This window comes from Pelodiscus sinensis, chromosome 3 (assembly GCF_052426305.1).
Source record: "Pelodiscus sinensis isolate ZL-2025 chromosome 3, ASM5242630v1, whole genome shotgun sequence".
Lineage (NCBI taxonomy): Eukaryota > Metazoa > Chordata > Testudines > Trionychidae > Pelodiscus > Pelodiscus sinensis.
Genome location: NC_143054.1, coordinates 114,566,213 through 114,588,101, shown reverse-complemented (window position 1 = coordinate 114,588,101; position 21,889 = coordinate 114,566,213). Strand labels below are relative to the sequence as shown.

Below are 21,889 nucleotides of genomic sequence, written 5' to 3'. Positions count from 1 at the left end.
ATGGCCTCAACAGTCTAGCTTTAAGGGAGGAAAAAAAAAGATGTTACAACCCAAAAACATACAATGGAATAACGTTAGTGATGAAGACAAAGCATGACACTTTCCTTGTATGGCTGCTCATGATGTATGTACAATCATCTTATATTTTATTAACATATATCAAGCACTATTCACAATTCTATCAGAAACCCATAAACTAGTAAGAATACCTTTAACTGAGAGTATTTATGGCCTTGTCTATACCTAGTATGGACACTCTTATTTCAGTTTATGAGTGCCTTTTTCCATTTAGCTTATGTTGCTTCAGAAGGGATTTCAGCTTAACTGAAAAAACCCCACTCTGATACCAAACTAAAAATTGTGTCCCCACAGGGTTATAACTATATCAGTATAACCAGTAAAACTTCCATGCACAGACAAAGCCAAAGCTATTGTATGTAGTTTAGTGAGGAGATGTATTTCACTGTATTGTTACCAGAATCAAACACACATTTCTCTGGTAACTGTCCACATTTCAGTTTATATTTACATTTGACTGCACTGGTAGTGTTCTTGGGAATGATATCTCACAACTGCCGTCGTGAAAATCATTCTAAAAAGTACTGCACACTATACTGTTGCTTTGTTTTAGTATAAACTTAAATTGCAGTCTGTTAGGGGGTGTCTAAACTACATGGCTCCGTCAATGGAGCCATGTAGATTAGGCTGATCTGCAGAGGGAAATGAAGACGTGATTTAAATAATCGCGGCTTCATTTAAATTTAAATGGCTGCCGCTCTGAGCCGACAAACAGCTGATCAGCTGTTTGTCGGCTCAGCGCGCTAGTCTGGACTCTCCCGCGCCGACCTGAAGGCCCTTTATCGACCTCCCCATTATGCCTCGTAGGATGAGGTTTACCGGGGAGGTCGATAAAGGGCTTTCATGTCAACAGGGGAGCGTCCAGACTGCCCTGATCTGCTGACAAACAGCTGATCGGCAGAGCGCGGCAGCCATTTAAATTTAAATGAAGCCGCGATTATTTAAATCACGGCTTCATTTCCCGTTTCCGAACAAACAAATCTACATGGCTCCATCGACGGAGCCATGTAGTCTAGACGTACCCTTACAGTGGTTAAGAAATGCTTGCAAAATGAACAGCATCACTGGGAACAGTACTGAATTTTCATCTTTCACCACCAGGTAATGGTGGAATTTCAGAGATACAGTACTGAATTAAAAAAACAACAACAGAAAAACAAACAAACAAACAAAAAATACTTTGTTGCACATACTAATGATATTGGTGGCCATCCTACTCAGCTGAAAGGAAACTAACATTGATAGCTGCAATTCAGATTAACATATTTTAAACCAATTGACATAAAACTTTAAGATTAGGGAAGGAAAGGAAAGATAAGAGAAGGGAAATTCAAGTGGATAAGGGAAGACAGAGAAGAAAGAAAGAGAAGTTTCTGACAAAAGAGGAATGAAGGTCCTCTTTTTTATATTGCCCTTAATATTTTAATGTGCATATTTTGAAATGCACCAACTTAAACACTAATTACTCCTAACTATTTATTTATTTAAAAACAAATGGAATGAAAAAGCCCAATAAGCCTCTGTTTTGGAGAAATATAGGATTTCAATGCCCAGTGTTGTCAATCCAGATTCTTTCACCTTCACAATAATTCACTTACAATTCTGTTAGTCTGACATATGGCTGAAAACGGAAATCAAGCCAGACCATTATTTAAAACAAATATGCATAATCATTATGACAGATGCCCTAAATTTCCTGTTTTATGATCATAACAATGTAGACAATTGAAAAGAACTTGTCCAGAGAAAGACAGATCTCATATAAAATATGGAAACCATTACTTTTCCACTCACAAACAGTTAATAGGTGGTTAGGATAATATCTTCAAGAATGCGGCTATTTTATACACACTACCTAAAATAATCAGTGTAAGAATTCACCAGGGATGTCAGTTTTAGATTCCTGTAATCCTATCTTGCCGTTTACAGGAAGACTGTAATTTTAAAGTGGCTGTGTTCAGCTCTTAACCATAGATCTCAAAACACTTTATAAAAGGGGAATAAATAATCATTATTTCCACTTCACAGAGAGGGAAACAGAGAACATGTATGAGCTAACTCTGGGAATTAGGTGGCTAAGTACTTCTGAAAACCCTACTAGGTTGCCTTGCTGCAATTTTAAGTGTTGAAATACCATTAAAAATTAGGGATGTTAGTGTGTACTCATTTACATGTTTAACAGATGAGCCCGGGTTCCTAATGGTTACTTACACCCCATCCCATTCCGATACAGAGGTAGCAAGGAGGGGGGGAAGGTGGAAACTGGTGCCTGTGAGGAGTCAGCTCCCCATGCATGTCAGCTCTCATGAGCCACCTTTCCTCCCCCCCGACTGAGGTGGCAGTGCAGGAAGGCAGGAGTGGTGCTTGGGGGAGCTGGTTTAAAAGCTAGCTCCTCACGTGCACTGGCTCCCATGAAGCCACCTCCCTCCACCCCGTGCTGCCACCTCCGATAGACAGGCATCAGCACAGGAGGTAAGGGGCAGGCAGGAGCCAGGACACATGGGAAGCTGGCTTCCAAGTAGGCTCTCGCCAGCCACCTGCCCCCCACACTGCTGTCTCTCTTATCAGAGGCAGCAGCGGCGGGCGGGGGGAGGAGGGTGGGAGCCGGTGCTTGCGGGGAGCTGGCTTTCACTGCACATGAATGTGTCACCACTACAAATGTCAGTGTTTACACATTTGCACAAATACACACTTTTTTACCTCCCTATTATAAATCAGGCCCCAAGTGACTAAATCACTTTTGAAATGCAATTTTAGGTGTTTGTGAATATTTACCCTATATCTGTTGAGAGTCTAATTAAATAAAAAGTGAATAAAATATGAACAGCCTAACTTCTTCCAGTCAGGTGCCCCCCAAGGCTGATCTCAAGTGATTTTCCCTCCTGAAGATGCAGGGCACTGGTGCTCAGCAATTTAACTGAAGTTGTTGTTTTTACCTTGAAAGCTCTGTTGAGCACCTCTTCTCCTCCTCTGCTTCCCAACAGGTTAACGATCACTTGTCTTCCATATTGCTCCTTCAGAAGCATCATATGCCTGAAACAATAGCAGCAGCAGAACATTCTGGTTTAATAAAGCCTCTGGCAGAGCACATAGCTGCTTCCGCCTCTGTCTGCCAGGGTCTGTACCACATGTGTTCCCGAATTAGGGACACCCAGAGTACAGAGATTATAGTGTAACTGGATTGATAATTTACTGTTACTGAGTGTAAAGAATGGAGAGGTAGGATAAGGATACAGAACTTACATTGTTAGTTTTCATAGAGTCCTATGTATGTGGCCTTTTTATGGCCCTGAAAGCACAAAATACCTGTAGGAATCCCTTATCTTGCAGGACTGAATCTTTAGAGAGTGAGCTATAGTCTGGTATTCTAGACCCACAATTAGCAAAGAATCATTGCCAGATAAATGTCATTAGCCACACTCATTAAATATTTCTACACAATTCCAATTTGTAAAACTATTCCTGTGACATTGCACTCCCATATTCTTTATGGAAATATGCTTCTGAATAAGAATATGCTTAACACAAATATATTTTATGCAAAAATGTGGCATGTGACCTATCATTGAAAAGCTGGCAATCTACAGAATGTGTATATTCTATTTGCGTTTATGAAATATAAATCTGTTTATATATCTAGATGTACTGAAGAAGGCCATTACTAGCACTCAAGAAACTTAATTGCTTTGTACTCATGACAATGATCTGTGAATAGACTGGCTTTTCCTGTAAGCCTGGACTATGGTTGGTCCTTCCAAGATGTGGCCAGGTCACCTGATGCTGGAACCCATTTTGGATATGGTACTTTTCCATGGGAGTGTGAAAGGGTTGAAAGTGGACATAAAGGATTCCTTCCTTGGGCAAAATCTCTCTATATTATAGGCAGGAAACCAAACAATAGGGAAGATTCCAGATGCCAAGACATCCCCTGGTTACCACTCAGATATCTGCTGGAAACAGCTAAGACTTAACAGTGAGAAGGATCAGGCCCAACCTTGTGAGAAAAGATGATTAGAACTGCTGTTAGGGTAAGAAATTGGATGTTGCAAGTTTCTTTGATTATAAAGCTTAGCTGGCATGTTTTGTTTTATGTAGCTTAGTAACTTACTTTGATCTGTTTGTTATCACTTGCAACCACTTAAATTCTACTTTTTACAACTTTTGTCCATCATTAAACACAATGTTAATAACTGTATAGGGGGGGGGAGCAAAGCTGTGCATGTGACTCTTTCATTGACAAAGGGAACGAAAAACTGATGGTCTTTCTCTGTATAAAGCTTTTATGTAGAATAAGCTGCGATTCTGATCCCCTGGTTACCACTGTGCACCTGGGTGCTGAGTCAGGTTTCTGTGACTGAGCCTTTCTAGAGCTCAGCTACTCTCAGTGTCTGTGTTATTCTGTTGTGGGCTGTAATCCCAACTCTGTATCTTTTCTGGGGGAGGCCAGAGGTTCTGGCTCCGCAGGACAGGGTGGTGGGGTGTCCCAGAGAGCAGGTAAGTGGGCCCTGAGGTATGATAAGCCCATCAGGTGACAGTCTGAAGGGGTGACTGAACCCATCACAATTCACATTCCACGTGTATTATTTTAGTAGGCAGCTTGGCAGGTAAGAGTCAGATTTTAAATGGATGCATGAACATAAATTCTTCCCTCTCCGTGTGTGCATGCGTGCGTGTGTGTCTATTATAGGAGTCACACAAGCTCATCATGAGTCTTGAAGGGTCCAAAAGTAAGAAATCCTGCAGCAGTTAGTGAGCTACCAAAGCACTGAAGCAAAGGCCAGGTATTTAATGAAAGCTAAGAACAATAACAAAGTTTGCTTGTGCTGCCAGTGTTTCCATGGCCTGGTGATACTGTTGTTAAAAGGCTACTGTCTCCATAACTGGCGAGTAGAAGTCTTAGGCTGCAATTGTGAGTTCCATTAAAAAGAAATATTGTGCTCTGTAAAAGAAAAAAAGAAAAAAAGAAAAGAAAAGAGAAGGCTTTCCTGCAAGAAAAACAGCCACACATCTCCCTGGTGCTATCTTACAACTCCAATCCTGCATTTGGATCTGTGCAGGTAGAATCTTGCTCCACACAAACAGCTCCTTTGAATTCAGTGGGTCTCAGCACAGCTCCAATTGTAACATTAGAGCATATCTATGAACTAAGAACGTGCCTCTGCATTTTTTCCACTTCAAATTAGTGATAAACGGCATCAAAATGCCCCTAATGGTAACCTGATAATTATTCCAACATGCCCTTAAGTCCACTTAAAAAAAAAAAAGAATGTAAGATGTTTTAAAAACAAACAAATGAACAGGAGAATCCAAATTCTTTCATACAAGTGCTGCCTTGGGATTGATCAGAAACAGATGCTAAAACAGGAAATTTGCATTCATTGTTCCCAATGTCACTTCAAAATGTCAGGGTATTGGGTGTGAAAAATTAACAGACCGTGGCTATGCCAAAACACAAGAAAAGGCTGCAGCTTTACGGGCTTCCATAAATTTTTCAGTATGAATGTTCAGTTGCCACTTACCAGAAACACTCAACACAATCCTTTAAACATTTAGTTTGGGCTGGACTAAGATGGCAACTATGCTGTGATATACACAAGAAAGTGAAGGGCTCGATCCAAGCCATTCTCTCACTTCACTTTACCATGAGGAAGCCACTCAGGGGTATGTCTAAAATGTAGTCAGGAGCAAGCTCTCCACTCCAGATAGACAGACTTGTACTAGCTAAGCTTGAACTAGTGTGCTAAAGACAGCAGTGGGGACAGTGTGGCTCGGGTGGCATCTCAAGCTCTCAAGCCCAACTGATCCCTTGGACCTAGGCTCAGATTGCTAGCCGGAGTTTATGCTGAAGCCACAAAAATCTACACACTGCTATTTTTACTTGTTGCTTGAGCCCCACTAGCCCGAGATGGTGTACCTCACTTCTTAGGACAGAAAAAGATGTTTTGGCCTTGGAAAGGGTTCAGAAAAGGGCAACTAAAATGATTAGGGGTTTGGAACGGGTCCCATATGAGGACAGGTTAAAGAGACTGGGACTTTTCAGTTTAGAAAAGAGGAGACTGAGGGGGGATATGATAGAGGTATATAAAATCATGAGTGGTGTGGAGAGGGCCGATAAAGAAAAGTTATTTATTAGTTCCCTAAATAGATGAACTAGAGGACACCAAATGAAATTAATGGGTAGCAGGTTTAAAACTAATAAAAGAAAGTTCTTCTTCACACAGCGTGTAGTCAACCTGTGGAACTCCTTGCCAAAGGAGGCCGTGAAGGCTAGGACTAGAATAGAGTTTAAAGAGAAGCTGGATAAATTCATGGAGGTTAGGTCCATAAAAGGCTATTAGCCAGGGGATAAAATGGTGTCCTTGGCCTCTGTTGGTCAGAGGCTGGAGAGGGATGGAAGGAGACAAATCGCTTGATCATTGTCTTCGGTCCACCCTCTCTGGGGCACCTAGTGCTGGCCACTGTTGGTAGACAGGATACTGGGCTAGATGGACCTTTGGTCTGAACCAGTCTGGCCGTTCTTATGTAAATTAGAATAATGGAACTTTAATCCCTGACTGGGGATTACAAAGTGATCAATATTAATAATCTCCACTAAAAGCTGCAATAAGTGAAGCCAAGAAAACACCAAGGCCTAACTTGAATATAAATTTTCATTTGCCAGGCAAAAATCACATGACAAAGGCAGGCTAAGGTGCGGTAATTCATCTTAGGCCAAATCCTACATTCCTTTCCCAAAGCTCCTACTCAAGACAACATGAATTTGCTTGTAAAAGGCTGCAGGCTAAAGGGTTTTGTCCCACTTGAGGATCATGTGCTTAGAGGACCGATATAAATCTATAGATTTTGGATAGCTTCCAAAGAGTTGCAGAATCTTATGGAGCTAGAGTCATTCCTCTGCGTCAGAGCAGAAGAATGTCACTAGGAGAGCATCTCACTGTGGAGGCAGAATAGGCTACTAATTTTACTCTGGACCAACCTCCAGTCAGAGAAAAAACAGGGAGAAAAATAACTTGGAATGCAAAGGGGTTTTCATTTAGTTTTTATTTGGTTGGGACATAAGTGGAAGGAAGGGCACAGACAGAGTGTTTCCAAATGTAAATATATAGTTACATGGCACTTTTTTGCACAGTACTCTCAACTCCTTTAGAAATTAGCTGAGATCATTTTGGTTCAATTTCCACCAAAACTAGAAAGGAAAAAGGACGAGAGCTATACTGTAGGGAATAATCATGAAATAGCAAGGGAATAATGGACCATATAATCTAACAAGTGCTCTCCTCCTCTAACAGCTCTGGTTCACTGGAACAAAGTACAGCTGTGGAATTTTGGTTACATGCTTAGCTGCTGTGTTACTGCCAGAGTTTAATGAAACCTACTTGTCAAAAGCAGGGGCATTAGCTTCCAGGCCTCGGTTAAGTCTCAGATGATGGGAACCAACCTAAAAAATATTAGAAGAAATAATATGAAGTTATTATCTAAGCTGCTGACATCTTGAATAACTAGATGTCTATTTTCCTCAAGGGAAATATGTTTATTACCACTGAACAAATTACAAACACCTCCCCATAATACATTTAGTACAAAATCTACAGCTTTTATTAGAAAGCATTTACAATTACAATGAAAAACATGACTGATTACCATTTGTTAATGGGATACCTACGCCCTTATTTACTGCTAAACAAATCCCCTATCCTGGCCAATACTCAAGCAAAAATCTCTCACTACGCAACAGGACTGTGTTCTGTGCCCAACTTTCCTTACCTCTATCAATAACTGAGGCACTGCATATCTGCCAGTTCCATGGAAAGAGACACTGTGGCCTGACTAGTTTGATCTCTTCTTTTTTAGATTAATTGGATAATACATTCATAGTACTTTATATTTATACCGCACTGAGGGCTAAATCCTGGTTCACTGAAGTCAGTGGGCGTTTTCACACTGACATTAATAGCAGTAGGCTCAAATTTTTGGTAAATGCTAACTACTGGCATTTTTATTCAGTGCAGCTGAATATATATTGTATTTTTTCCCAATTAATAGCTAAATCCTCTAAAAAGACCCACCTGGAATTTAAAAAAATCTTCTTTGGTTTCCTGTTTGTCAGCATTTCGTCTGTATTTTCTTTCTATATAAGGTTAGACTGTGTGACCCTCTCTCACTTTGATGCCAGCATATGTGCATAAGGAGTGAATGAGTGCTCTGATGAGTAAGTGCTCATGAATGCGAGTAAAGCTTGCACAATCTATTGCTGGATACACACAAATGTGTGGCTTTTCCTTCTGAGAGAGGAGAAAATTCTGTCCAAGTCAAAAAGGCTAAATTCAGGGATACTCTCCAGGCTTGAAAATATACAAAGCAATATAGGACTTCCATAATTCATACCCAAGGCAAACCTGAGGCATTTAATCAATACTGAAAAAGGAAGCTTATGCTTATTACCAAAGTCACTACACACTGTACAGAATATAGTGCATGCATATATATATTTATCTTTCTGTGTGTGTACCTATGTACATTCTGAAATTGTTTCTTCCCCTATTCTGAGAATTGTGAAAATACCAGGCTGCCTCTTGCCTGAGTTTTTGAATGATCTCTCACTGAAGGTATAACCAGAATAAATATCTGGGTGGAAATGGGTTTAAAAACAAAAGAGTTGCTTGAGGAAGCAGACCATGTGGAAAATGTATCATATGATTAGACTCGTATAGCTACAATCCATGGCCAAGCTCAGTGTGACCAGTGTGTGTCTGGCATGCCAACTACAAGTAGGTTCTAGCCCAAAATATCAAAAGGATATCAACGTTATTTGTATGGAGGTGTTTTGTTTCAGTTTATTCTGCATTGTATTTAGATGACATTCATCTCTTGTACAACGCTGATGCTCAGTGCTGGATGTTAGAATTTTGGAAATGAGATTTTGAAAATTATAGGGGATGTGTTTATAGCATCTAACTGTGCATGACTCTTAGGCTGCTGAGAGCACTGCCTGTCAAGCTGATCAATGTGGTCTCAGTGTCTCCTTGCACTCCTCCAATGGTCCTTTCTGTAGCCATCTCTTGTGTTAGACTATAAGCTCCTTGGGGCCAGGGACTGTCATTTTGTTCTGTACATAGTGCCTAGCACAGTGAGGTGCTGGTTCAGGGCTGGAGCTCCTAGGTGCTATGATAATACAAATAATAATTTAAAAAAAACCCACACAATTTTGAACTTTCAAATTTTGGTTATGTAAATTATTGGGCTTGATGAAGGAAATACTACACAAAATTCTCTGGTCTGTGGCATGCTGGTGGTTAGACTAGATAATCATTGTTGTTCCTTCTGACCTTAGCACTGATGAAATCTACCAAGTATACTCACTTACCAATTGTATTTATTTTAAAATCTTAGAGCTCTTGCACTAGAGCCCCCTCCATATACTATGGAGGACAAAGATACCGGTATTTCAGACAGACAGGTAATTCTGGGAAAAGTAAAAAACATTACAAAGAAACATCTGTGTAAATAAATTAACTGTTCTCGGGCATTATCTGAGCACTTAAAATATTAATCGTCAACATCTAATCTCTGGATGTTTGCCTATTCCTTTTAAAAATAGCCTAACTTTCCCACAAATAAAAACTGAGTCGAAAGAGTTTAGTATTTTACAAGGCAAATCTCCTCGTGAATAAAACACATTAATAAACAAATCCTAAGCAACTGTTAATAGCATTAGTAACAGGTCACTTGATTCTTCATTTTATTTACCTGAAGCCCTGGTTGCTCCCAAAACAGTGGAACGGAGCCTCTGATCTGAACAAAGGAAGAGACGTCATCATCCAAATAAATCGTCTGTGGTAACAATATAAAGGGAAAGAGACTCGTCAATGCAACGTACTCCTCTGTCACTCCTCAATCAATCAGACAACACACGTTAAGATACAAACACCAAAGAAAAGGTGAATGGTAGATCTCAGAGGACACAGCTCTGTCAGCGTTCCTAACCACAAAGTAATGGAAACTACATTATGCCTTGTTCGCTTTCATGCCAACTCACTAGGTTTAATTTGCTACTCACTGGTAATAAAAGAGAATTTAAGGCGTAGATGCTTGTACGGCAGAGATTTTCCTCACACTGAAGATGACCTAGCTATGCTAGTGGACAGATTGAGACAGGCCACTTTCTCCTTCATAGAAGTTTAACTAGGGAGATGTCAACACTCCATGTGACCTGTGATGGCTAATGCCAGCTGTGGGGTAAGCTTATCTGCTACTCACTTAACTATTTTCTTTGACCACACGTTGTGTCCTGTTCATGTGCCCCCAAAAATGTGTCCAAAACCTGCAGCTTTGCCACTTCTAATTTGAAATGTGGGGGATAACCCCATGTGTGCTATTCCTTATCCAGGATGTTTACAGTAAAATATTTCTGGCCCTCTCTTCTTGCTAGCCACCGTTCTCTCCCGCCCTTTGTATTTATCTCTGTGAACAGTGCTATTAAACTAATCTTGCAGCAAAACTAAAACATGAGAAGCACAAAGGATGTACCTCATCCTCCCCTCTAACCCTACCTGCAAAAGTATTCTATTTTAAACAAGCCTAGTCTAAAAGAATTTATCTTCAGACATAGTATTACCAGAGAGCAACAGCGTAAAGCCAACATCACAGTCCTGGGTCTATACTTAGCAATGGAATCTTGGCCCTTTTCCATTTGTGATATATAATACAAGTCTCTGTTTTCTTGTACATCACAATGAGCCTTCCAAAGCCTAGCAAATGAATGGTATCAGTCATCCCATCCAGGTGCCTTCTTTTTTAGTCACACTGTATCTTTTAGCATATCAGCTAGCAGCTTGGCAGTCGGTCCAAAATGAGATGAGCAGCAGGTGCAGAGAAAGAGGCTACATAAGAAAGAAGTCTAGGCAATGGGAAACCAGTTACCATGAGACTATTCCTGGCTCTTCCCCTGGCCTGCTGGGTGACCATGGGAAAAAAAAATCACATAGACATCTGTGCCTCAACTTCCCCGTATGTAAAATTACCTCTATTGTAAAGTGCTTTGAGATCTACAGATGAAAATATTATTTTTAAATATATCACTACGAACATTAACTAATTAACCCTCACAACACTCTTGAGAGGTATGTATATGCCTATTATTATCCCCATTTTACTGAGAGAGAAGTTAAGTGACTTCAATCAAGGACACAGAAAGAAGGAATCAAGCTTAGGCTGACGGAGTTCAGATCATGAGATAAACGCACCTGTCCAATACAACTTTGCAATCTCTGCTCTTGTGTACAATGTTTAGTTACCATGGTGACAGGTGCACTATAAAAACCTAAAATTGTTGCAGTTCTGTTTTGCCCTAGGAACTGCTTGGTGTAATATGGCAGAACTGCAACATGAGAAGTAAGTAACCCCATCCTTGCCTCTTTCTTTTTGCTGAGCAGGGCAGCCATAAAATCAAACAAGTCAATGACCTTTAACCCTCAAATAATCTGTTAAAGTCAGACACAGTAGGCCTGATTCTCAGATGATGTACAGTGGCATAGCTCTATTGACACTAGTGGAGCTATATTGACTCAGAGTAGCTCAGAATCTGCCCTAGAATCTATAAACATTTCTGGAATTGGACCATTACTCATTTACAATTTTAACAATAACCACCTGCTGACAAATGAGATGAGTCAATTATTTGCATAACTTGAAATGAAATGTTAAAACTACATCATCATGTCATAGACAGAAAGTGCTCCTATAGAGGGAGATCATATACATCTGGTATCACATATACTGTACAATTGTGTGGATCATGGCGAATAATCAACTGCACATGACTTTTGTGTGAAGCTGAGAAAAAGGGCTAGCGTGATCCTTGGATGTGTCATCAGGTGAATTCTGAGTAGGAATAGAGAGGTTATTTTACCTCTGTATTTAGTACTGGTGCAACCACTGCTGGAATACTGTGTCCAGTTCTGGTGCCCACAATTCAAGAATGATGTTGATAAACTAGTGAGGGTGCAGAGAAGAGCCACAAGAATGATTAAAGGATTAGAAAGCATGCCTTATTATGACAGATTGAATTAGCTCAATCTATTTAGCTTAGGAAAGGGAAGGTTAAGAGGTGATTTGATCTCAAGGTATATGTATCTACATGGTGAACAAATATTCAATAATGGGCCCTTCAGGAAAAAATAGATCACAATTCAGGGGGCTAGAAGCTGAACAAAGTCAGACCGGAAATAAGGTATAATTTGTTAATAGCGAGAGTAACTAACCACTGGAACAACTGACCAAAGGTTGTGAAGGTTTCTCAATCAAGATGGGAAGTTTTTCTAAAAGATCTGCTCTATAAGATCGACAGCCTGCAGTATACAGGAGCTTACACTAGACCACCACAGTGTTTTTTCTGGCCTTGGAATATATGAACAGTCTTAGATTATTTACACCTAGGAGGCTAATATTCCTCCAAGTGAATTATTAGGATCAAGAGTATGCCATGCAAGACACTTCCTCCTAGATAACTGCTCCTACGTTAACTCCTCCTCCAAAGAATAACGAAATAGGATAAGGAATAGAAATAAGGAAAAGAAAAATGATTCCCTAACATGATTAGACCCCGCTTTGGTCCCTGCCACACAGACTAGAACAAATCCCAGCCCTGATCCTGTAAACACACTGCATCAGCTGTGTTCTATGCCCAAGTAAAGTGCTCCTGATGTCAACAGGTTTCTGTGAAGGAATGAGGATTAGGGATGTCATTGTGTAGACAACTATATGATTAACCGATAAGCCTAGGTTTATTCAACTTGTTGAATATGTGCATTTCACCCCCACCTCCCCACTTACTGCCTCTGTATCAGAGGCAGCGGAGGGGCAGGGGAGGGGAGAAGGCAACAGTGGGAGCTGGCGCCTGTGAGGAGCTGGCTTTAAGCAGGCTCCCCAAGCACCAGATCTGCCTGCCCCACCCCCAATTCTGCGCTGCTCCCTCTGGGTATGTCTACACTAGCCACCCTAGTTCCTCATTGCAGGAGGAGTAACGGTAGTCCGAATTAGGGGCTTTAGTTCGAACTACCTAGCCCGTGCCGCGTGTAGCTATGGGCAGAGAGTCCGAACTACCAGGCATTTAAAAATGGCAGTGCCCGGGAACATGCAAATAAAGCCTGGGATATTTTAATCCCAGGCTTCATTTGCAAGTTCGAACTAGGGTGGCTAGTGTAGACATACCCTCTGATAGAGAGGCAGCAGCACAGACAGTGTGGGGGACAGGTTGGAGCCAATATGTGTGGGGAGCCAGCTTTCAAGCAGGTTCCCCTTGAGTGCTGGCTCAGCATACCCACCTGCTTCTCCCCCCCCCCCCCCCCCCACAGCTGCCTCCTACAGGGGTGGGGGGGGGGGCAGGCAGGAGCTGGTGCTGAAGGGAGCCAGCTTAAAAGCCAGTTTCCCCTAGTCCCCATTCCATGGTGCCACCTGCCCCCCACTCCACACTACTGCCTTTATAAGAGACGGCAGCGTAGCAGTGGGTCAGGGGAGGCTGCTGTGAAGCACCCTCTCTCTGTAGGGGGTCCAAACTCCCCGCAGACAGAGGCTGCTCTACATCCGATGGACAGGGGAGCGCTACTGCCTCTGATTCATTTTAAATGTGTTAATAAGGGCCCCCAAAAGCCTTAACGACTTGGTGACCACTTAACGACTTGTAAACAGCCTTGTTTGTTCTGTAAGTTTAAAGATGATTAGACTTGTAAGACATGCGACTATACCACTTTATACTGGAATTCTGTTTTGAACCTGGTAGTTTTCCATGGGAGGGATATAGAACAAATAGTTCCCACCCTGGAGGAAAGGCTATTTAAGCAAGGGGATGCTATCAGCCTCGGTCTTTGACTGGAAAACCCTGAAATGATACAAAGGGCTGAAGATCCAGGTCAGAATAAAAGAGTCTCTGACCTGAAGATTATGTCTAGAACAAAAACAGCTAAGTAGGGTAAGAATCTGGTTGCAATATGTTTTTTGGTGAATTAGCACTAGCTATGCATTTTCTTTTTATTTTAACTTAGTAACTTATTTGATTGGTTTGTTTTCACTTGCAACCCCTTAAATCCCATTTTTTGTACTAAATAAAAAAAACCTTTTGTTTACTATATGGCCAGTGTAAATAATTGTTACTTGGGTGAAAAAAACCAGTGTGCATCTCTCTCTTTCTTTGATAAAAAGGGCAAACATCCTCATTGAGCTTTCTTTGTGTAAAACTTTTACACAGAGAAAGACGGATTTATTTGGGGGTTTGATCCCTTTTGGGGGTAGGTTTCCTAAGTACTGTGCCCTAGAACTGCATCCTCTCACAGCTAAACTGGTTCAGCAACTGCATTACTTTACAGGACGACTAGATTAACCGAGAAGTCTAAGGTTTAATTGACTAGTTGACTACTCTGTGACAGCCCTACATTTCAGAGTAACAAATAACCTCCATTCCCATTTAAAAACAGCCAAACTCATACACCAAGCATTTAATATTGGGGGAAAATAGGTTTGTTCAAGAGCTGATGGTTCACTGGAGGAGGCCAAATGTGACAGGAGGCAGGGAGATGAAATGTAAACACTGACTAGTACATAAACTAAATAATGAAAGCATACTTGCTTCTTCTCTACTATCTAGAGAAAAAAAAAGGAATGTGGTGGAGTCTCCTAACTAGGGGACGGTGGAGAGGGGGGTTGGACCAAGTTAACTTCTGTTCTCAGTAGAAATCCATGAGACAGATGTCTTATTTTATTTTCTTGCTATATGAAACATTGTGAACAAAGAGAAAACATGTTATTTAGGTCCCTTTGCGGGAACAAAGCATCATTTCAAACCCTCCTCCCACTGTGAGTAGGAAGATGAGCCCCTTCTTTCACAAAATGCTGGCTAAAGCAGTTTAAGTGCATACTTTCAGAAGGCTTTTTCACAGCACTCCTTACCCTCTACGGGCTGCTGCATCAGCCTTTCTGACTGCTTTTATCTTTCTTGTTAAGTGATTAAGCTAAAGAACCAAGTAACTAATAGATTAACTGGCAGCCTGATTTTTAAAAGAAAAATCGACAGAGAGATATTTAGCTCCCCCACTCCTCTTCTGTACAGTGAGTCACTGCAGTTGAAGTGAGCCCACAAAAAAATGACTCACTGCAGAGCTGAAATGCCACAAGGCTAACTCAGTGGGAGACAAAAGAACACCATCTATGCATAAAAGAGCTGCCTGGAGAGAAGGCTAATTGTTTCTTTTTCTTCTTAAAACAGAAAAATATTATTAGAATTAAATCTTTGTAAAGGGGAGGAGAGAGTTCTGACTTTTCAGAACCCTGGGGAGATATTTATTCATGAAACTCAGAGCCAGCATGCCAGCTCAGTACAGGCTGCTGCAAATGGACACTAAATGTTATTCTAATTACAAACGTTCATGATATTACCTCATAGCCCATTAGTCAGTAGACTACTATGAAAGTAGAAAAGAGATTATTTTTTGGCTTTTACTTCCTAACTAGCCAATTAGTCCATCATAAGACAGGATTTTCAGGTCTCTCCTCCACGTTGGTCTTCTCTCCTGAGCCTCCGGTCTCTCTCTCTCCTCCTCCTACTGCCTCCCCCTCTCTCTTTCAGCTCTCCTCCACCTCCTGCCTCTCTCTCCTTCTCTCTCTTTCTCTTCTCCTCCCCCTCCTGCCTCTCACTTGGGGGACCGCGGAGTCCAAACGGCAGAAGTCAGCCAAACGCCACAGCGGGAGAAGGGGGGTGGGGTGGTGACGTTCACGGCCAGGGGGTGGGGCGGTGATGTGCTGTGTGACAGCAGCTCCAGGCCCCGCCCCCGGCTGTGAACATCACTACCCCTTCTCCCTTCCCCTTCCTCCATGGCGCTCGGCTGACTTCTGCACCACTCAGCCAGGCTGCCGTGGGGGAGCAAGTGGCTGTTTGGACCCCGCGCTCCCCATGCAGCACGGGCTGCCCAGAGGGAACAGCCAGCATTTCAGCAACAGCACCGCCCAGAGGGAACAGCCAGCATTTCAGACAACAGCACCGCCTAGAGGGAACAGCCAGCATTTCAGCGTTACAGACTCTCAGACATTGGGCTACTATATATATGATGGTAAGTGGATGCCAGCTTTAACTGGACTGCTTGTATCCTGGTGGTTAGCTCTCACTTTGTTTTCGTACAGCATACGATCTGAGGAAGTGGGTCTGGCCCACGAAAGCTCATCACCTATTAAACCATCTTGTTAGTCTTTAAAGTGCTACATAGTTTTTCCTTTTGTTTTTGCAAGATCAGACTAACGCGGCTACCTCTCTATTACTTTTCTTAGAGCAGTTAGCCTGGCAAAAATTAGACAGCAGAGCACTTCTGTAGGTATTGACCTCCAAGTCTTTTAGTCATAACAGTTCAGTCATCTGGCACTTATTTCCTCTTTGCTTTGGCTTTTCCGGTTCTGAATAGCTCAAAAACCACTCTGAGGCTATATCTACACTGTCATTTTTTTTCCAGCAGAAGATATGCAAATCGTGCTTCCATTTGCTTATCTTCTGCCGATCCTTTTTGTGGAAGAGGTTTTGCCGCTAAAAAACCCCGTGTAGACGGGGCCATTTGTCAGAAAAAAAGCCTTTTTCACAAGATCCCGTAAACCTCATTTTTTGAGGAATAAGGGATCTTGTGAAAAAGGCTTTTCTTCCGACAAATGGCCCCGTCTACATGGGGCTTTTTAGCTGCAAAACTTCTTCCGCAAAAAGGCTCAGCAGAAGATATGCAAATGAGAGCATGATTTGCATATCTTCTGCCGGAAAAAAAATGACAGTGTAGATATAGCCTTAGATATTGACTACCTACTGAACTGGAAAAGCAGCACAGAAGGCCCAGTGAAGGATGCACTGCTCCTGACCAACCACTATCCCATTCAATTGTTGGCAATCTATCAACATTTTGCCTTTTCATCAGGGGCTGAACTTCATTTGTGCTGCGAAACAACTGGCATCATATTTGTGTGTCAATCATTTCCAACACCTCTTGCAGGAGGTGTTCTGCAAGAGCATGACCAAATAAGCTAAGGAACCCTGGACCCAAATAGCTGGCATGCTGAGAAATAGGAATAGTATCAAGACTGGCAACTGAGCTGCAAGGAGGTAGCACTGCACATTTGGGGCTGACCTGAGAAATGATGGCTACCCATCTCAACGTCTAACTTTCCTTCCTCGTAAGAAACCACAGCATCCCATGCTTAGTTTGGTGAAAAATTACTATTTTATACTTGGTATGAACAGAGGTGGGCAAGAAGCTGCAGCAGGCTGGATCCAGCCTGTCAAGCCACCAGATTTGGCCTGAGGTCGCCTTGCCAGGACCCTTAGGCAGAGAGCAGCTCATGCTTTTAAGAGCTGGTTGCTCTGATTTAGATGGCTGGGGAGGGAAGCTTTGCACACTGCTCCTGCCCCTCCCCCCCCAAAAAAATCTCTCAGCTCCCATTAGTCAGTTTCCAGCAAATAGGAGCTGAGAAATTTTGCTGGGAGCAGGGACAGCATGTGAAACCTCTCTCCCCTGCCCCCCCATACCTAAAGCAGTCCCAAGTAGAGTAGCCTGCCAACTGAGACTTCATCAGAGAGCCTGCCTCAGGTTCCTGCAGAGCTGCTCACCGGGAGCCACCTAGGTAAGTACTTCCCAACCAGAGCCTGCCTCTGGCATCCCATCCCTCTCTGTCCCCCCCCCCCCCCCGCCAGCTACCTGCCCCAGGCCACCACCCACCTGCCCCAGGCCACCACCCAAACTCTCTGTACCCCTTTACCCCCTTCTCCCAGGTCACAACTCCCTCCCTCCCTGCACCCCATTCTGCACGTTCCCACAGGCCAGAATCCTCTACTGCACCCATACCCCCTCCCTGACCCCGCATTCCAATCCCCACCCCCAGGTCACCACCCAAACCCACTGCACCCCCTTCTTCCAGGTCACAACCCCTCCCAGACTCTGCATCACCTTTTAGAGCCCCTCCCCCAGACCAGAATCCTCCCCTGCACCCTTATCCCTTCCTGAACCCTGCACCCCAAGCTCCTGCACCACATCACAACCCCATCCTTCACCCAGACCCCACACCCACTCCTGCATCCCAGTCTCCTACCCCAAACTCCCTTCTTCACCCAACCTCCATCCCAGACCCCACATTCCTTCCATATTAGCGTGGCCCTTGACCACTTGCCAAAATCTTGGAGTGACCTCCCGTTAAAAATTACTGCCCAGCCCTGGTCTACGAGGATTATACATTGCTTTATCGGGCAATTGTAGAGATATCTTTTTTCTCTCTCTGCTCCCTCTGTCCAATGGTAAATTTCACCTACAGGTGCACACATCTGTCTGCCCCAGAAGAAACGTTTTCCAGTGGACTAGGCACCAAAATTCCACTCTTCAAAAATATATTCTAAGGCTTTGATGACACGGTTTTGTATATTTGCTCCTGAAAATGTTGAAAAATGTTGACCAAGCTTAGGGATGATGTTTTGTGTACTGGAGGTTATGGCCTGTTCATTTATCTTTGATCTCCCATACAGATGCAGCTCTTCATGAATATTAAAATCTACATTTGATTAAAAGTGTCATTCTTTTGGGTAGGAGCAGTGCCTGTATCTTTTCAAAAAAAGGAAAATGATAGCTGAACATGGAAGAGCTAATTTCAGCAGACAGAGGCGGTCTGAGGGTTCTTCAGGGTCCTGTGCTTTTTGTTTTAAATGTAGTAAACCAAGCAATGCACAGGAAACAAAATGATATATTTTCATTGTTTGCTGTGCCATTGTAGCTGTGTTGGTTCTATATTAGACACACATGATGGGTGAGGTAATAACTTTTCCTGGACCAACTTATACTGGTGAGAGAGACAAGCTTTCAAACTATATACAGCTCTTCTTCATGAAGAAGTCAAGCTTGAAAGTTCGTCTCTTTCACCAACATATGTTCATCCAATAAAAAGTATTATCTCACCAACTTTGTGTCTCTATTATTTTCCTTGGTCATGTTAATTTATGGAGCCAGACCAAACGTGCATATTTCTCCCTTGTCTTTGTTATCAGCGCCAGTTGGAACTAGGGTTTCCACCTTTCTGCTAGGCACACCTGAAGTATAAAGTTCTGCCATATCCCCCTCTTATAAAACCACATCCCATATGGAAAGCCAACCCTATCCTAATGGAGCTGTATTGGAATTTGCCTCCTGGCCACTGACCAGATAGCAGTTTCTCTCTCTGTTCTCTTTACTCTACTTAGTTGGCTAAAGGAACTTTTGAATCTTTCACCCATGTTCTTGTTCCTTTGTAATGCCTTCCTCCTGACTAGAACATTGCATTGCAAAGCTCCAGAACCTCTATAATGAAGCTTATTATGACACAAAATTAATTTAGCCTTGCTGGGGGGTAGGAAGTTATAATTATCCCTTTCTTACAGCTGGAAAAATAGTGAAACAAAACAATTATTATACTAATCCTGAGAACACTATATATAAACTGACTGTGTGCATGCGTGTTCTTCTGGGACTACTCATACATGCTGTTTTTTGCAGGATCCATGGCTAGGTGACCTGATTAGAGTCACAAAGAAAGTCTCATTGCCAGTTTTGTGTCTTCATTGACAGTTTTGTGTCTTCCTCCCAGGAAGAACAGTAAGGAGATTAAGGCTAGGTCCATACTAGAAACTTTTACAGATATAATAGTATTAACTAGGAGTGTTAATTTTTATGACATTTTTATCCAAGCAAAAGCCCTAGTTTAGAAACAGATACACTGGGGAAAAAAAAGTTTCTGCCGGCACAGCTGCTTTCATTTCATGAAATTGCGTAAGCCACATTGGTTAAAAACATTTTTGCCAGTAGATACTATGTCTGTATCAGCAAACCTTTTCTATTGTAAACTAGGACTAATTAAACAGACCTATATAAAAAGTGTGTGGACTAAAATTACCAGGGCTTTCAAAAGAACTGCCTTTCTCCCACTTTCTCTTGCACTGGGAATCACTTATGCTTTTCTTGTATAGTACCACAATCATTTTATAATAACTGTATTTTTAAAACTTCCTTCTTGTGTTGATGCATTGGCCTCTTGGTTGATTAAATACATGGAGCCATTGAGAACCTTGTGGTTTATGTGCTGATTTTACTTATGAGTCATTGCTGCTCAAGACAGGAATTTCTGAATCTACTGAAAAATGCACATTTATAATTTGACAAGAAGCCTGGGGTGCTAGAACTTCCACAGTGGGAAATAAATAAAAAACATGAATTATGAGTGCCCAAGAAGCTAGAGGTACAAAAGGAGAACTGACTGGGTAGGCACTTAAGGAGCAAGAGTGAAGACCTATTTCATGCATAAGAGCAGCTTAAAACATTGCATACAAAAAGCACTTGCTGAGTTCCTCTAAGTCTTGCTGTAAATGATTCCCCAATTATACACTGATGCACTGAATTATTTAGGGTTATGGGATCCTTCCCGTCATTTACCTGCTCGGTCTCAACAAAATTGGACACGTGTCCATCATCACTGACCCCTCGTATGTGAAACCTGGCCCCAGCTCGTTCACAGCTGATCCGGGAAATGAGGCAGACTTTCGCCTTCTTGTGAGATGCGTAGACAGTGCGGATGTCCACTGTGCCACAGATCACTTTTAGCAGCCAGTCGGAGCAGTTCACCTGGTTATGTTTAAAGGGCACGTGCAGCAATTGATTCCTGCAAGATTCAAGAGAGCATAGATTCCTTTACACGGAATAGGCAAGAGAAACAAGTTGTACCCCACACTGCTCACAATTAAAGCTTTCTGATACGAAGTAATTCCATGTTATTGTACCTCACTTTACCTGAAATTAGTAATTCATAATGAACAATTAATAGAAACTGGGAGATTTTAACAGCATGACAACCACCGCACTTCGGCCCATGTGTCCAGAAGACTTTGATCCGAGTTATACAAGCCCATATGCAAATCTCCCATTTTCTATTTTTCTGATGTCTGGTCTTTAAAAGGCTCTTACCTAAATTACAGTTTTGTCCAAATAACTAGAGCCCAGCCAATTCACAGGTATCTGCATTCGCAGATGTCAAAGCGGATATCTGCGGCTCATTTTTCTGGATACAGATGCAAATACAAATTTTGTATCCGCACAGGGGTCTACAAATAATTCTTTCAGGCAGGGCTGCCTGGAACCTGGTCTATACTATAGTTGCAATAGGGTTTGAAAATGTCTTAGCAGAACTCTTAAAATCTGTTGGAATTTTGGGGAGAGTTTTCCCAGCCAAACCAGGCCTAAAAGTGAAAAGAAATGTTACAAACAGAGTTCTGCATGGTTTACAATGGATATATTATCTTTGTATCATGATTTTTTAAAAGCAAGCCAATCTATGACCAGATCTCAGAGGTACATATTGTTTCTCCAACGTATGTCCATCAGTTTCATCAGCAATTCATTCCCTATTATCATTACTGTATTAGTGAAATCCTACAACATTTGCTCTTCACAGATCATTTATGTGAAAAAGATGAAGAGTTGTTCTACTATTTTGATACTACACTGCTAAAAATCAGCTACAAAAGAATTACATTTTCTTCCTTCCTTCCTTCCATATCTCCATGTAAAAAAAAAAAAAATCTACTAATCTTATTCAAGGCAAATTCTAGTAGGATTTCTTTGTTGCAGTGCATGTTACAGGGTTCACAGATAGCACTGCCTACAATTAAGGTTGCCTGACTCTCTCTGTTATAAGAACCCTTTTTTTGTGCAGGGGGCGTTAAAATTTTCATGTGATATATAATGTTTCCTATATTCATTTTAGAGATACAATAGATCTTATG

General features: G+C 41.9%; 1 protein-coding gene across 2 annotated transcripts in view; it reads right to left on the bottom strand.

Moving 5' to 3' along the window:
- SYNJ2 (synaptojanin 2) overlaps nt 1–21,889 on the bottom strand; it is an 85,520-nt gene that overhangs the window by 37,405 nt on the left and 26,226 nt on the right. For both annotated transcript variants that reach the window (XM_075924523.2, XM_075924524.2), the window contains 4 exons: nt 20,544–20,769; nt 9,826–9,909; nt 7,455–7,516; nt 3,015–3,111 (listed from right to left, as the gene is read on the bottom strand). In XM_075924523.2, the coding sequence (XP_075780638.2) occupies nt 3,015–3,111; nt 7,455–7,516; nt 9,826–9,909; nt 20,544–20,769 (469 nt within the window). The remainder of the gene's footprint in view (nt 1–3,014; nt 3,112–7,454; nt 7,517–9,825; nt 9,910–20,543; nt 20,770–21,889) is intronic.